The sequence below is a fragment of the Glandiceps talaboti genome, chromosome 19 (assembly GCF_964340395.1).
Source record: "Glandiceps talaboti chromosome 19, keGlaTala1.1, whole genome shotgun sequence".
In the NCBI taxonomy this organism is placed as follows: Eukaryota; Metazoa; Hemichordata; class Enteropneusta; family Spengelidae; genus Glandiceps; species Glandiceps talaboti.
In genome coordinates, this window is record NC_135567.1 from 19470134 (window position 1) to 19486841 (window position 16708).

Below are 16708 nucleotides of genomic sequence, written 5' to 3' on the forward strand. Positions count from 1 at the left end.
AAATCAATTTGGATTCTTGGCCAGGCAATGTGTATACTTATCCAATTTGAAATTAGCCGAGTAACATAAATGGTAACACTACAACATAATTTGTTTGTAAATGGTAAAATTATAACATAATTTGTTTGTAAATGGTAACATTGTAACATAATTTGTTTGTAAATGGTAACATTGTAACATAATTTGTTTGCAAATGGTAACATTATAGTATCATGTTTGTAAATGGTAACATTGTAATATAATTTGTTTGTAAATGGTAACATTGTAACATAATTTGTTGCAAATGGTAACATTATAACAATTTGTTTGTAAATGGTAACATTGTAACATGATTTGTTTGTAAATGGTAACATTATAACATAATTCGTTTGTAAATGGTAACGCTGTAACACAGTTTGTTTGTAAATGGTAACATTGTAACATAGTTTGTTATAAATGGTAACATTATAACATAATTTGTCAGTTGATATTAATTTTATCAAACCAAGATCCACACTGGTAAGAGAAAAGTTATTTAACTATCGGCCACTGACAAACCATTGAAACTGGTTCCCTATTTTATATGTCCAATCACAAAATGTCTTATTTAGGTATAGGTTCCAGTCAGATACTATCTAGCCTAAGAAAGGCTATCATTGGAGAATGAAATTCTCCTCGATAGAAAAAGTATACATCACGCTGGAACATACTGCATATTAGTTATCTGTGAACAACATAAGCCAGTGCTGCTACTGAAGTGATACCAAGGTCACCTCTAATGAATTCCCTAGCAGCGTGTTGTCCTTGGACATACACCAGTTTACTAAGTTCCCTAGCAGTGTGTCCTTAGATACAGTTTCTTACAACCCCCAAAAATTTGGTATCAATTTAAAACTTCTCACAGCATCAGGAAATTCTGGACACAAACACCAATTTTTTGCTAACAGCTTGTCAGTATAATCATAGGGCAATACACACTACACCTCAGGTTTTTTAACCAGGAGGGCATCCTGTGTTATTTTTTTACTGTACCAGCACAACTCAAATATTAGTATAACATCTGGAAATCCGTGAACTCTACTGAGGTCATCAATTATTTGTTTTTTTTACTTTTTACTGGGATTCATAACCAAATTGGGTATATGGTAATGTAATTGGATATTTTAAAGTACACTGTGCATCTGTAACTTTTTGTCCTGGTTTTTTGGGTTTGTTTTTTTGGTTTTTTTTTCTGTGTACGCAATCTTGCAACAGGTTCCATTGGGAGAACAGTGCTAATGCACTGAAATGGTGTCTGCATATGAAAGATTAATAAATAAATAAATAAATAAATGGGTATACGGTATAGGAATCTATAAACTCTTTTGATATCAGGTTTTTGGGGTTTTCTACAAAAATGAAATGTACCAAGGATTCACAACCAAAATATTAGTAAAAGATCAGGAAATGCGTGAACTCTGAGGTCATAAATTATTTTTTTAATTTTTCATCAGGGATTCACAACATAAATATTAGTAAAAAAATATAGAAATCTGCAAGTTTTACCCGATTTTTGTTAGAAATCTGTTCTACATAAATGGACCATACGGCAATATAAATGTTACAGTTCATTGATATAGGTCTGTAACCATGGATACCAGTCTACATTATCTCTGTATGCAAATACCAATAGGTTAAATCTACCTAGTTGGATGTTTGCGTTACATTTTGTCAAATCCCTAGATTTTATTTAGTCTACACATACCAATTTCTGATGATCATATGTTTTTAATAAGTTGGAATGAGACTAAGTCATTGCCCATTCATTAAGTTAGTCTTCCTGCTACTGGGGGAGGAGGTATTTGTTTGTTCACAGGGTGGGGAGGTGGGAGTATTTCTTCACAGGGTGGGAGCATTTGTTCACAGGGTGGAGGGTGGGAGTATTTGATTGTTCACAGGGTGGGGAGGTGGGAGTATTTGTTTGTTCACAGGGTGGGGAGGTAGGAGTATTTGTTCACAGGGTAGGGCAGTGGGAGTATTTGTTCACTGGGTGGGGAGGTAGGAGTATTTGTTTGTTCACAGGGTGGGGGAGGTGGGAGTATTTTTTCACCGGGTGGGAGAATTTGTTTGTTCACAGGGTGGGAGGTGGGCGTATTTGTACATAGAGTGGGAGGAGGTGGAAGGTGGGGGTATTTGTCTGTACACAGGTTGGGGATGGGAGGGGGTGGGGGATGCATTTAACTAGAAGCATGATTAAGTTCAAGTTCAGATCTCAGACTAAATCTTCATTTGTATAGTAATCAAATGATATACACAGGTTATAACACCCCAGCAGTTCAAAGTATTTTATCACCACCTCGTCACCAGGTGTAATTTATCATTTTCATGGAAATTCTCAACCAAGACAAATCGAAAGCTCAATGCTAAAAATATCTGAACTGCTTGTGTGTTATATATAACATGTGTAAGGAAAATGTTGGGTAACACGCTTGTCAGTTAAATGTGGTGGTGTCACCATAGTAACTCGGAGCTTGAAATATTAGCTGTAGTCCACAGCACATCAACTAAAACACTGTACCTAGACTACCAAATTAGCAGTAGTCCAGGACACATAGACTACTAAACATTGTATCTAGACTACCAAATTAGCAGTAGTCCAGGACACATAGACTACTAAACATTGTATCTAGACTACCAAATTAGCAGTAGTCCAGGACACATAGACTACTAAACATTGTATCTAGACTACCAAATTAGCAGTAGTCCAGGACACATAGACTACTAAACATTGTATCTAGACCACCAAATTAGCAGTAGTCCAGGACATATAGACTACTAAACATTGTATCTAGACTACCAAATTAGCAGTAGTCCAGGACACATAGACTACTAAACATTGTATCAAGACCACCAAATTAGCAGTAGTCCAGGACATATAGACTACTAAACATTGTATCTAGACTACCAAATTAGCAGTAGTTCAGGACACAGACTACTAAACATTGTATCTAGACTACCAAATTAGCAGTAGTCCAGGACATATAGACTACTAAACATTGTATCTAGACTACCAAATTAGCAGTAGTTCAGGACACAGACTACTAAACATTGTATCTAGACTACCAAATTAGCAGTAGTCCAGGACACATAGACTACTAAACTTATGAAAACTGTACTTGAAACTACTCAGTTGGCGTAATCTGATCTACAAAGCATAACAGTTAAATTCAAACACAGTAAAACTACATAATTGTATAAATTTGGAACACATGTGTGTGTCCTAGGACTTAGAGAAGTAAGCAATGCCTGTGATTGTCAGTAAAAACAACACTTGACCTCTGTTGACCTTTGGGGTCCTAAATTAGGACCGGAAGGATCGGAAATACATTAACAATTGTTTCCTGTGGCAGATCACTTGGTAACAACACATCCCATTTATTAACATATAAATATAGTATACACTTTTACTATGACCTTGGATACTTCCCTTGTCTGCTGTTATTTATAAGTTCTCTCTGAAACTAGCTCTGGCTACATATGCTGTGGGGTTTCGACTTGTCGTCTCCCCTCCGCTATGGTTCTTCCCTATTTCAAATAGCAAGACTGCATACAGATGTCATTTACAGTTTAATTGAATAGTTCGATCTGAGGTGACATTGAAAGGGTCAGAGTTAGAGTAGAGGTGAAACGTTGTAACAGAAGGGCGGTCACATTGAAAGAGTCCAAGCGTAAAAATGAAAATCAAGTGTTCTAAGAGTTAAAATGGCGGTCACATTGAAAGGGTTAAAGAGTAAGAGTAGAGGTCAAATGTTGTAAGAGTCAGAAAGGAGGTCACGCGGAAAGAGTCAACGAGAAAAAATGGGGTCAAAAGTCGGCAGAGTTAAGACTTGAGGTCACATTGCCAGACACTGATTTACATATACACATAGTGGGATACACACGACTTGAGTCTTGTTATGCCTTCATGAACTCTTGCTATGTCAAAGGTCAAGCTGGCATGGCCTTGCCCTACAGTTAGTTGTCAGAGCTAGAATCTAGAATGGTAGAGGCAGCTCAGTGTTTCTGTTAAGGGGTAACCCTGGTAACAGAAAGGGGGAAATATGGTAAAACAGGGATAGCTCCTCGATTATACCAAACCGTAGTTTTGGTTGGAACGACCGGTAAAATGTCAAGGGAACTCGGGTAGATTTTAGATACTTATCACCTTCAACAAAAACATTGAAGCTAATTAACATGTCAGGTCAAAGGTCATACAAACTGAATTACAGCAAATTGCCTGTCATTGCATTTGTGAACGTTCATTTAGTTTAGGAGAGGGGTAGGGGTTATGGTCTACATGAACTAAATTCAATTATTGAGTTTGTGTGACATTGTGTATAGGAAACTTGCAATCCAGACTGAGCATGCTCAGACACTAAGAACTATGGGATTATCTGTGGTTATCATAATTCCTAATCTGGAACTACTGATAAAAATTAACCTCCCACAATGGTCAGGGTGACTATGAATTGATCATTTGTGGTTACAATGTATCAATATTGTTTATAATGCTAATTGATTGGTATTTATTATCACATTTCCCATGATGCAACATTCAACATGGCCGGTTTGCAAGTTCCCTACTGTCCTAAGTGATATGCTTTTTTTATAAGTGACAGCTACACCCATGACAAATAATTATCAATAAATAACTTACTTACTTAACCAACTATACACACTAGTGGTTAGTGGATTTTAACTTGGCAACCAATGCATTGATGTGATATTTAGAAAAGACCAGCTGTCTGGGTCGCCTAGAGGCTTGGCTATCTGACTTGAAAATGTCAATCAACAGATATTACCAAGTCATTACGGTGAGTCAGATACGCCAGTCTCTTGGTTACAGGCCGAGTGGTACTGCTAGGGTTTTGTAACCATGGTAACCTGTTATGTAGTGGTAGTGTTTTTGCTTAGGTTGGGGAACCCCGGTAACAGAAAGGGGTAAATATGGCAATGTTTCCCATAGAGTCTATCTTGGTAATTTTGTTAAGCAACCCAGGTAAAATGACATGGGAACCCAAGTAACAGAAAGGGGTAAAAATGGCAATTTTATATTGTCTTTTTCAGTTGGCATCTGTTTCAGTATCTATTTCTGGCAAGACTTGACAGTTTTCGCGATTTTCTTATTTTTTCTCGAATATGTAAAAGAAGGGTTTAGGGTTGGCATGAAAAACTAGGTGGGGTCGGGTAACCGGAACCAAACAACTTGTTTTATTTGGCCTTATGACCCTTAGCAAAAACAATGTGGAACCTGTGACTTTGATGTGCTTATTTCAATATACTACACAAATCAAGCACTCCTTAGATCACTAGTATTTCTTTGGCTGATTGATTGATTGATTTTATTTGGCAAAAAAATATTCGGAAAACCACAAACTAAAATGGATATACAATATGACAACTATCACATTCACAGGAAAGACAAAACAGATATATCACTGAATACTTTTGCCGAGGATGACACAGAGAAGTTTTATCAACTTATTTTTATTGTGGTCCTCGCACATAATATATCACACAAAGTATTAGAAGAGCGATGAAAAACAATACAGAACTGACAAAATATACTGAAAAAGACAAAAACTGACCCAACTACATCTGGATGAAAATGAAAGTAGAATGAGGCCAGACTATCGGAAATAAATAAACCCACTTTCTTATAATTCAGATAATTTCTCGGCTGAAGAAAAATATTGGGAGTAAGTTATTTAAATGCCTGATTCATGATAAAATCTAAAAACCAAGTATGATTCATATCAATTGCATTGCTTTCTCAAATTACAGCAACGGTATGCAAGAATATTACCAAGAAATGTTGTTACACATGAGTTATCATCACGACTTGCCAATAATTTAACAACACATACATGAATGAATGAGTTCGAGCAAAAAATATGGGTTTTATAGTCTGGTTGTTCAACGACAAGACAATGTATGTTTATGTCATCGGTTCTGCTGGTCTTGCCACATATATGTTATCCACACAATAGTTTGCAAGGATGTGACTAATTTGCATATTGATTTACATATAGTGAACATGGTAATTTGCATATCGGTTTGCATTGTGACCAGTATATAAATATGCATGTCTTCAATGCTGGAACAAACTCTGACATGTTTATTTTAACATGTACACACATGTATATTGAGGGTCAGCCATTTCTCTTCATGTGAAAATATCATTACAGTATATTGTTGTCATTTTAACCCTTTTACCACGAGAACCCGGTATACCGGGACGCGCTAGGGCGCCCACGAGAACCCGGTATACCGGGACGCCAAAGTTCATTCACCTTCATCGCCGTAAAACTGTTCAACGGCAGCTATTGCTGCAAAATTTGCTGCCATAACTAGTTCCACACATGCGTATTAGCCTTGTTTATCTATACTGCCATTTTGAATGCGTGACAGTGAACGGTAACCGAGTACGGCCCAAAAAACGAGCGATCGTAATTTTTATGTGCGTTTTTCGCCAACAAAATCGAATTTAAACATGGCGGAGGTAATTAACGGCTCCCATAGCATGGTCTACGATAGAAATTATGGCACTGTCCTTGGATATTTCGACAGAATTTGACTCGAAATACATCGTTGAATAGAAGTGTTTAGCTATGGGAACACATTGTACTCGTGTGTAAGCATCAAATTCCCGCTTCAGTCTATTTGAGCTGCCGGCAGCAATTTACGTCTGAATTTTTGAATGTCGGCAAATTTACGCAATCTTGTGACCGGTACCGACGCCCATACTAACGTCTTGGTTGTAATTTTTGGCTATAAAATGGATTATTTTGGTTTTATTTCTTTTTGTTACGGCTCAATAATGACTTGTAGTAATACAAACTCACTGTGTACGGGTCAGTGGAGGGAAACTTGTGCACGATCGGGGCGATTTTCCAATCGGATTTTTTACATGTGATTTTCAGCGTAAAATTCAAAATTTCAACATGGCCGAAGCAAAACTGTCTCCCCTAACATCGTTTACAACTTAAATAAAGGTGCTGTTCATAGAAATTTTCAATAAATTTTGACTGTCGATACATTGTTTTATACAAGGACATGGCTGTGTGAACTCAAAACAGTTTATGTAGGGATCAGATTGCCGCAACGTTAGTTCAAAGTTCCGACTGCATATTTGCTCTTGAGGATAAGCATGTCGGCAAAAAGCGCCACTTTGGCATCCCGATTCGGACTCGCATACCTCCAACTTGTGGTCATTTTTTATTGATTTTGGGCATAAATTTAGTGGTAATTTTTTGTTGTTCTGTCAAATAATGAATTATATTTACTCAAACTAACTTTTCAAAAGGTATTGAGGTGACGACTTCAGATATTTTAGAACACTTTCATTGCCGGTGCGGCACAGACTATTGCGTCGTAATCGGATTAGTGAGCCGTTAATTAATTTCGTTCAAATTATTATGACATAAAATAACATTTTTTATCAAATTTTCGCCCATTTTGACCATACAACCAGAATATATTTGTTTTATAGGAACATGAATGTTGGTATTTTGTATTTTATTTGTGATATAAATGTATTGTTTATTTGTGATATGACAATAAATAAGCAACACACATTTTTTTTAACGAAATTTTATCATTTTAACCCAAATTCTAGCTGTATATTTGATGTTTGGATGTGTGTAATTGGAAGTGTAATGTAGAAAATTTATTTGGCTTTAAAATGATACCTAATTTTCAAAGATTAGGCAATTCTAAGTATTTTTATATCAATTTGATAACATAACACTCACTCATACTTTTATTATGTGTATGCTAATGAGGGGCCTAGTGGATAGCATACAGTCCCATGGGGAGAATAGTGGTGAAAGAGTTAAAGGTTACTATAGCTCAAGGAAGGTAGAACACAGTAGAAACCTGTCAAGCATGGCAGCCGAGATGGCAAGGACGATGTGTACTTGCTTGATAGTGGGGAAAACACAGCACGGTAGAAACCTGTCAAGCGTGGCAGGCGAGATGGCAAGGACGGTGTGTACTTGCTTGATAGTGGGGAAAACACAGCACGGTAGAAACCTGTCAAGCGTGGCAGGCGAGATGGCAAGGACGATGTGTACTTGCTTGATAGTGGGGAAAACACAGCACGGTAGAAACCTGTCAAGCGTGGCAGGCTAGATGGCAAGGACGGTGTGTACTTGCTTGATAGTGGGGAAAACACAGCACGGTAGAAACCTGTCAAGCATGGCAGCCAAGATGGCAAGGACGATGTGTACTTGCTTGATAGTAGGGAGAACACAGCATGGTAGAAACCTGTCATGCATGGCAGCCTAGATGGCAAGGACGGCATTTGCACCATGCTTTCTCTATAGTGAGGAGAACACAGCACATCAGAAACCTGTCATGCATGGCAGCCTAGATGGCAGGGACGATGTTTGCACCATGCTTTCTCTACAGTGGGGAAAACAGACTCACGACAGCATGGATTCCAGACTTCTCACTAAGTTTCCAGTATGGCTAACAAAGTCCTAGTGTTGAGACTACCTATTGAGTTTGAATGTGAAGATCTCCTTACCAATGACGGGTAAAGTGATCTCCATAGTCAAAGCCAACAGACAGCCTCTAGACTAACTCAGACCTTACACTTTGGGCGTTGTCCTAGAAACGTGATAGGTCAAAGGTCAACAAATTTGAAATGAGATATTGGCTAGCTAAGTAAATTGATCTGTTATATTTTATGGAACTATGAGAGCTTTGGTAAAAAGTGACAAACTAGGTTTTATTTTATGGAATTTTTTAACTTGCAACTTGAAATCTGTCTGGCATAGTTACATTGATGATAGTCTAGTTCCTATACGGTATCATTACCATTTACATCTCCACACATAGTCTAGTTCCTATACAGTATCGTTATCATTTACACCTCTACTCACTTTAGTTAGAAACCACGTTGGCATCCAGACTACGTTGATGAAGATGTTGGTAAAATGTTACTAATTATGTACATCAATGTGTTTTATTTTAAGGAATTTTGACGTCGGTAACTTAAATCTGTCTGGCACAGTTAAATTGATGAATACTGGGTGTTGTACCAGATACATCTAATAAAGTTTTGATAGCAGCATCATTAATCATGGGACAGTTATGTCTACTGACAGCTTTCTTGAGTCTACTGTATGGAGGGTGTATTCAACATCAATGGGTCAGTCTGAGTGATTTACACAATTCAACATACACACAAGCACACATGCACATACACACAAACACACATGCACATACACATAAACACACATGCACATACACACAAACACACATGCACATACACACAAACACACATGCACATACACACAAACACACATGCACATACACATAAACACACATGCACATACACATAAACACACATGCACATACACATAAACACACATGCACATACACATAAACACACATGCACATACACATAAACACACATGCACATACACATAAACACACATGCACATACACAAACACACAAACACATTGGCATGATATTCCTGAGAAAGCAGAGCCAACTTTATCCAGATCCACACACACACACACACACACACACACACACACACACACACACACACACACACGTGCACACACACGCACGCACGCACACACGCACACATTCATGTGCACACTTTAGTGATTCATGTACTACAGAACATGCATGTGTATGTACGGACATACACACTTACATACACGATACATATATGTACACAGTGAGACACTCACATACCTACCTACATACATACCTACCTACATACATACCTACATACATACATACATACATACATACATACATTCACACACACACACACACATACATACATACACATACATACATACATACATACATACATACATACATACACACATGCATACATACATACATACATACATACATACATACATACATACATACATACATACATACGTACATACATTCACAGACAGACAGACATGTACTGAGAATAAGTCAACCTTCTCGTTCTATGTTGACCCCTTAGCATGAGGTAAAATGCTATTACACGTACTGAAAATAAGTCAGCCTTCTTGTGCTAGGCTAGTTTGACTCCCTAGCATGAGGTGAAATGATATTACAGGTACTGAGAATATGTCAACAGAATTTACCAGTAGTTAGCAAAGGTAATACTCTCAATACACACTAGAAATGTAACAATCAAAGACAACAAAGTTTGGCTATCATTAGAGGGCACACTCTACTCTCAATAAAAATCACAAAGATTGTCATATTCAAATAAAGATAAACCACCAAAAACAGCAATGTTCCAAACTTAGTACATTTAACTGTATGTTAACATTAAATCAGGCATTCATAAATACAAAGTGATAACCACAAATAAAGACTGCTATTGACATCCAAAACACTACCACTATGGAACTCACGACATCAAGAAGTTCACTGTGCACAAAACATACAGGCCTTGAAAACTGCACTGAATGCTATCAGAACTTGGGCTCCTTAGTACTTTGATATTATTGCCCCACACGCGACCCTTAACTACATATGACAACCCTATTGGTACTACTTTGCACAACAATGCAACCGTTTTACTAGTCTGTGAGTATGTGTGAATAACCTAACTGTGTCCTAAAACATGATACTATTGTTTTTAACTGCACAATGGAAGGGAATTCCCTTCCTTTGTTTGAGTAGTCAGTAGACAAAGATAGTTAGCTAATTTACATTACAATATACTAAATATAGGATTGTGATTTGCATAACAATAGTCTACATTGTTACAGCAAACAATAATGGTATATAAACACAACAGTGAGAGCTCCACTGACAGACATGTAATTCTATACATCGTATACAATGCCCCCCTATTTAAAATGCCATGCTTTGGTTTAGCTAAATCACATTACATTACTAACAAGAAAATTACTGGTACACATGCCAGCAGGGCTCTAAATTAACCGTTTTCTTTGGTAGCCCGAGTATTGTGACCTGTAGTCTGATATTCCTGAACTGAAAACAGATTTCCTCTATTGGAAATATTTATTTTATTAAAATACTTTCATGTCCATAAATCTTCCATCTTCATCACATAATCAGTGGTAGCCTGAGTGGGCTACCAGCTGCAAATTATGGTAGCCCCATGACAAGAATTGGTAGTCTGTGGACATGGGACTATGGTATCCCCATGACAAGAATTGGTAGTCTGTGGGCCGGGCATAATGGGAACTACTGTTAATTTTAAGCTCTGTATAAACTTACTAACAAATACAAATGACTTTGCCTTGTAGTTTCATTCATGTAACATGACAATTTTACATTCAGACTTCAAAATGCAAATGAAACCACGACATTGGTGCTGTGTCAAGTTCATGTGTAATCTTTTCATTAGCAGCCTGCACTATACAAGAATAGCTATGCTTATCACTGTTCAAGGCCACTGGGTAAGGGATCCTACTGTCTTTACTGTGTCTCTGTTATTGTTTAATAGTCTAGCGTTGATAATTTGTCTATCTTTGTGTCAACAACATACTGTCCCATGAGTGAAACCTACATCATTTCTACTATATATGGACATCATAAACACATGGTCAAATATTCCACTAACTTTAGCACAAATATTACACAAATTAGATGTGACACAAATCTTAAAAGGTAGAAGTCACATTACATAAACTTGTTACATTGTACATAAAATAATATTTACAAATGTTTACACACAAAAAACTTCATAACAAAATTCAACTTATTCCAATACAGATTCAAACATATCTCTTTGTAAGTTGGGGAGGGGGGGGGGGGGGGGGGGTAGAAGGGGCGGGGCTTTGATATATTATCATAGAACCATATTTTAGACCATACATACATACATACATACATACGCACACACACACACACAAAATACACATACATACATACATACACACGCATACATACATACATACATACGTACACAAAATACACATACATACACACACACGCATACATACATACATACATACATACATACATGCACACACATACACACATACATACATACATACATACATACATACATACATACATACATACATACATACATACATACATACATACATACATACATACATACAGGAATTAAATCTTATTATAGAAGCACAAGATTTTTCTTTTAACACACTTCAATAGAACTCAATTTATGCAATTAACATTTCTCCCCATGAACACACACACACATACACACACGCATACACGCATACATACATACACACACACACACACACACACACACACACAATGGAAATCAAAATGTACTGTGGAAGTATGTTCTTTCCTTAACATACATGTACTTCACTGGTATATTCTGTCACATGTATTTGATGCACACTGCGGACACAACCTTACAAACAATCAGAACTAGAAGCACACTTACACCTACCAAAAAAATTGTGAAATTCCAATTACACTCAATTTTAGAATAGGTGGGGCTGCTAGCTTTTTATCTTATTTCATTTTTTTTTTCCATATGTGAGTGTCTAGTTCAGGTAGTTATATTTTCCGTTGATCTCAATACGGTCTCTGTGTTATTGGTTTCTTCCCATCAGATGTACAGCCATTACAGACTGGAAGAATAGTTTTATATTGTCTTTTCACGTTGATGTCAGTTTCCACATCCACTTTTTCTGGAGAGACTTCACAATTTTTGTGATTTTATTAATTTTTTCTTGAATATATACAAAAAAGTTTAGGATGAACATGAAAAACTAGGTGGGGTCAGGTAACCGGAACCAAACAATTTTTTTTATTAGGCCTTGCATTAAATCATAAAATTAGGTGCCCCATCATAAAAATACAATCCAAACTGTACATACAAATAAACCCAAAGCTGTCCTGTTCTTTACACAGATGAAGATAGACTTACAGATTATAACACTGAGTACAGACTGGGCTTCAAATTCCCATTAGTCAGGGAGACACAGACCAGGACACAGACTACTAAACATCATATCTAGACACATACATGTAGACTGCTAAATTAGCAGTAGTCCAGGACACAGACTACCAAACATTGTATCTGGACTACCAAATTAGCAGTAGTCCAGGAGACACAGACCAGGACACAGACTACTAAACATCATATCTAGACACATACATGTAGACTGCTAAATTAGCAGTAGTCCAGGACACATAGACTACTAAACATTGTATCTAAACTACCAAATTAGCAGTAGTCCAGGACATATACACTACTAAACATTGTATCTAGACGACCAAATTAGCAGTAGTCCAGGAGACACAGACCAGGACACAGACTACTAAACATTGCATCTAAACTACCAAATTAGCAGTAGTCCAGGAGACACAGACTACTAAACATTGTATCTAGACTATCAAATTAGCAGTAGTCCAGGGCACATAGACTATTAAATATTGTATCTAGACTACCAAATTAGCAGTAGTCCAGGACACATAGACTACTAAACATTGTATCTAGACTACCAAATTTGCAGTAGTCCAGGACACATAGACTACTAAACATTGTATCTAGACTATCAAATTAGCAGTAGTCCAGGACACACAGACTACTAAACATTGTATCTAGACTATCAAATTAGCAGTAGTCCAGGACACATAGACTACTAAACATTGTATCTAGACTACCAAATCAGCAGTAGTCCAGGACACACAGACAACTAAACATTGTATCTAGACTACCAAATTAGCAGTAGTCCAGGACACATAGACTACTAAACAGTGTATCTAGACTATCAAATTAGCAGTAGTCCAGGACACACAGACTACTAAACATTGTATCTAGATTATCAAATTAGCAGTAGTCCAGGACACACAGACTACTAAACATTGCATCTAGACTATCAAATTAGCAGTAGTCCAGGACACATAGACTATTGAACATTGTATCTTGACAACCAAATTATAACATGATAGTCTGTTAGACCACTAGATATCAAATGGATATTGTAGCTGAAACAGTTCACTTGACTAACTCCGTCTACCACATGTAGAAATAAAATTTATTCAAACTTTGATTGGTTTGTTTTGATTCACTAACGTCTGACCCGACATAAATTACTTCAACACTTCCATTTTTTGAACAATTATAATTCGAACAAAAGTACATTGTGAAAATGTTTGAAATTCTTTTGTAATCATTTGGTGTCCTTACACACAATACTCTATTGTAATTCTACTTCACCCAAGCACTTTATGCAAAGCAGTGTGCCGTCTAATGATTGTCAAATTCTGTCAAAATGAGGAAAATGCATTTGTAATGTAAGTGATGGGGTAGACACTAAATTCTGGTGTGTTACTAGAAATTGTATGTGTCAGTGGCGCATCAAATTGCCTAAGAGGGCAGTTAGCCCTCTAATGATAGCCAAATTTTGTTGTTGCTAGTCAAAATGATAAAAACTGGATTTCTTGTGAGTCACCACATAGTAAGAGATAGGAGAACACCAAATTTTGATGTGTCACTAGAAACTGTGCATCAGTCAAACTGGCTAAGAAGACACACTCACCACATAGTAAGAGATACGAGAACACCAAATTTTGGTGTGTCTATAGAAACTGTGCATCAGTATAACACATCAAATTGGCTTAGTAGGCACACTGATGCGGAGTCTAATTTCAAATGAAAGAAGTTGTAATATTGTATAATATATAATCATAAAATAATTTTCACTAATTTTAACCATAAAGTAAAATAAGTCAATTTTTAAATCCACCTTGATAGAACACTCACAATAACATTTGAATTACAAATAAAAATTTCTAACTAGTATCAAAAATAATTTTGGTGTTGAATCCAATATTATAACATCTCATTTTGTTTCTATCTTATAATTAGCATCCCATTTCAATTAGGAGTTTAAATTATCAATAAAAAAATTTTTAAATTAAAAATAAAATGCATGAGAATAATTTTCCTTTTCAGGCCATAAGATTTGAAGACTGATTTAGATTGAATATAATCCTATATTTGATTGGCCTAATATATATCTCACTCTTGCAATATTTGCTCTGACTATTAAATCGACCTATCAGCTGATGGAAAAGGAACAGTATTCCATGCAGCCATGACAACGCACTGCTGTGAAAATGACACATACCTGAACTCCTGGTCAAATAATTACATAAACCAATGGTGAAATTTGCATTAATTTGATTGGCTTAAAGAAATTGTGAATGGGCTATGTGAATTATCTTCAAATCCTTTTATATAAGTTGGCGACATTTTTTCAACCATACATATTACAATACCTTGAGACTTATCATTATAAGCCCTGGTCTTTCTAAACACAATTATTACATTAAAACCATTCTTAAAACAAATTCAGAATATCAAAATCGTGCAAATAATCCAACCCAATGATAACTAAACACACAGGGTGCCTAGTATTACGACCTCAGAATCTATGATATAATTTTCTTTTTCCGTTTTTTATGCATATATCTAAATTATGAGATACTTAGCTTCTCTGTTCCATAAAAAAACAAAAACAAAATCATTTTTTTTATTGAGACCGTGAATAATGATTTGGTTGCGGAAACAGCGAGTACGTACCGTTTACAACTGTGCGTTCTAATTCATTAGTGGAACTGTCAGGACACACTATACCCTTATTTTATAGGTCAAGACCGTCAAACCAGGGGAAAATGGACTATTTGCTTTCTATTTTAATTCACTTGTCAATCGATCATTCATGTAGCTGGGGGAAATCTGTGAGGAAAAAAGTGTGTGAATTTGAGGGGCAATTAATGAGGGGGAGGGTTTATATAATAGATTTACTCACTATTGAATTCTGGTTTTTATATTGAATCTTGAGTGTATCCATTGCCCGGATCATGGAATTCATCGCCATGAAAATGTTTTGGTACACCAGTTTCGTGAACGTTTTTCGATCTTCTTCTGTATATCCAGCACCGTGGATAATTCGCATCTGCTTTATAAATGTGCTCTTTCCACTCTCTCCCGTCCCTGTTTATTAGGGAAAAAACAGGAAAAGAAATAGATGTGATGCGAATATGTCGACATTTCGAACATGTCAGTGTATCTTTCTGTATCGTCCATGAACAACATGGCGGACAGAGCTACATACATTATCATCGCATCGCGGGAAAATTTTATCAAGTGTGATCACACATTTCAATATTTATAAATATAAAAAAATACTGAACTTACCAAGTAAAAGGAGTTTGAGCTCGCGACGGGCATCTCTTTTATCTTTACGAAGTTGTTTTTCAATTTCTTGGTTAATACGTTTTTGCTCTTTCGCCTCCTCGCTTAGACAACACGCCATTTTGTTGAACACACACAACACCAAAAAATGCCTCAATTTAAAAGCCGAGCTCAGGCAATCCCTCTAATTTCTGTCCCCTAGCAAGAGCGGGAAAGATCAACCACAAATATACGGCACACTCGATGCCTTTTGCGCCAGGTTCCGCCCAATATTTCTCGAATACAATGTTCCAATCCAAGATAATACTAAACCACTTCACTGGGTGTGGTGACGGAGTCGAGACGAGCAGAGGCTGCCACCTCCCTCCGTAGGTAGTTACTTTTATCGAATTTAACAGCACGTTCACCGAAATAATTTCGATTTTCTCAAATCAGACAATTTGTCATGTAAGATAATACACAATAAACACAATCTTGTTTTTATTTAATTATTTTTGGCTTAGTTTTGTTCAAATTTAGTCAATTTCCGGAGGGGACAGCTATTACCGGAACAGCGAGAAAAATAGGATCCG

At 36.6% G+C, this 16708-nt stretch overlaps 1 protein-coding gene across 1 annotated transcript in view; it reads right to left on the reverse strand.

The window, feature by feature from the left end:
• The window catches only part of LOC144450308 (guanine nucleotide-binding protein G(q) subunit alpha), a 37428-nt gene extending 20966 nt beyond the window's left edge, over positions 1 to 16462 (reverse strand). The window contains exons 1-2 of the mRNA XM_078140910.1: positions 16140 to 16462; positions 15751 to 15935 (exon numbers count right to left, since the gene is read on the reverse strand). Coding sequence (XP_077997036.1) covers positions 15751 to 15935; positions 16140 to 16257 — 303 coding nt within the window. The 5' untranslated portion in view covers positions 16258 to 16462. The remainder of the gene's footprint in view (positions 1 to 15750; positions 15936 to 16139) is intronic.
• Between the last annotated feature and the right edge of the window lie 246 nt (positions 16463 to 16708).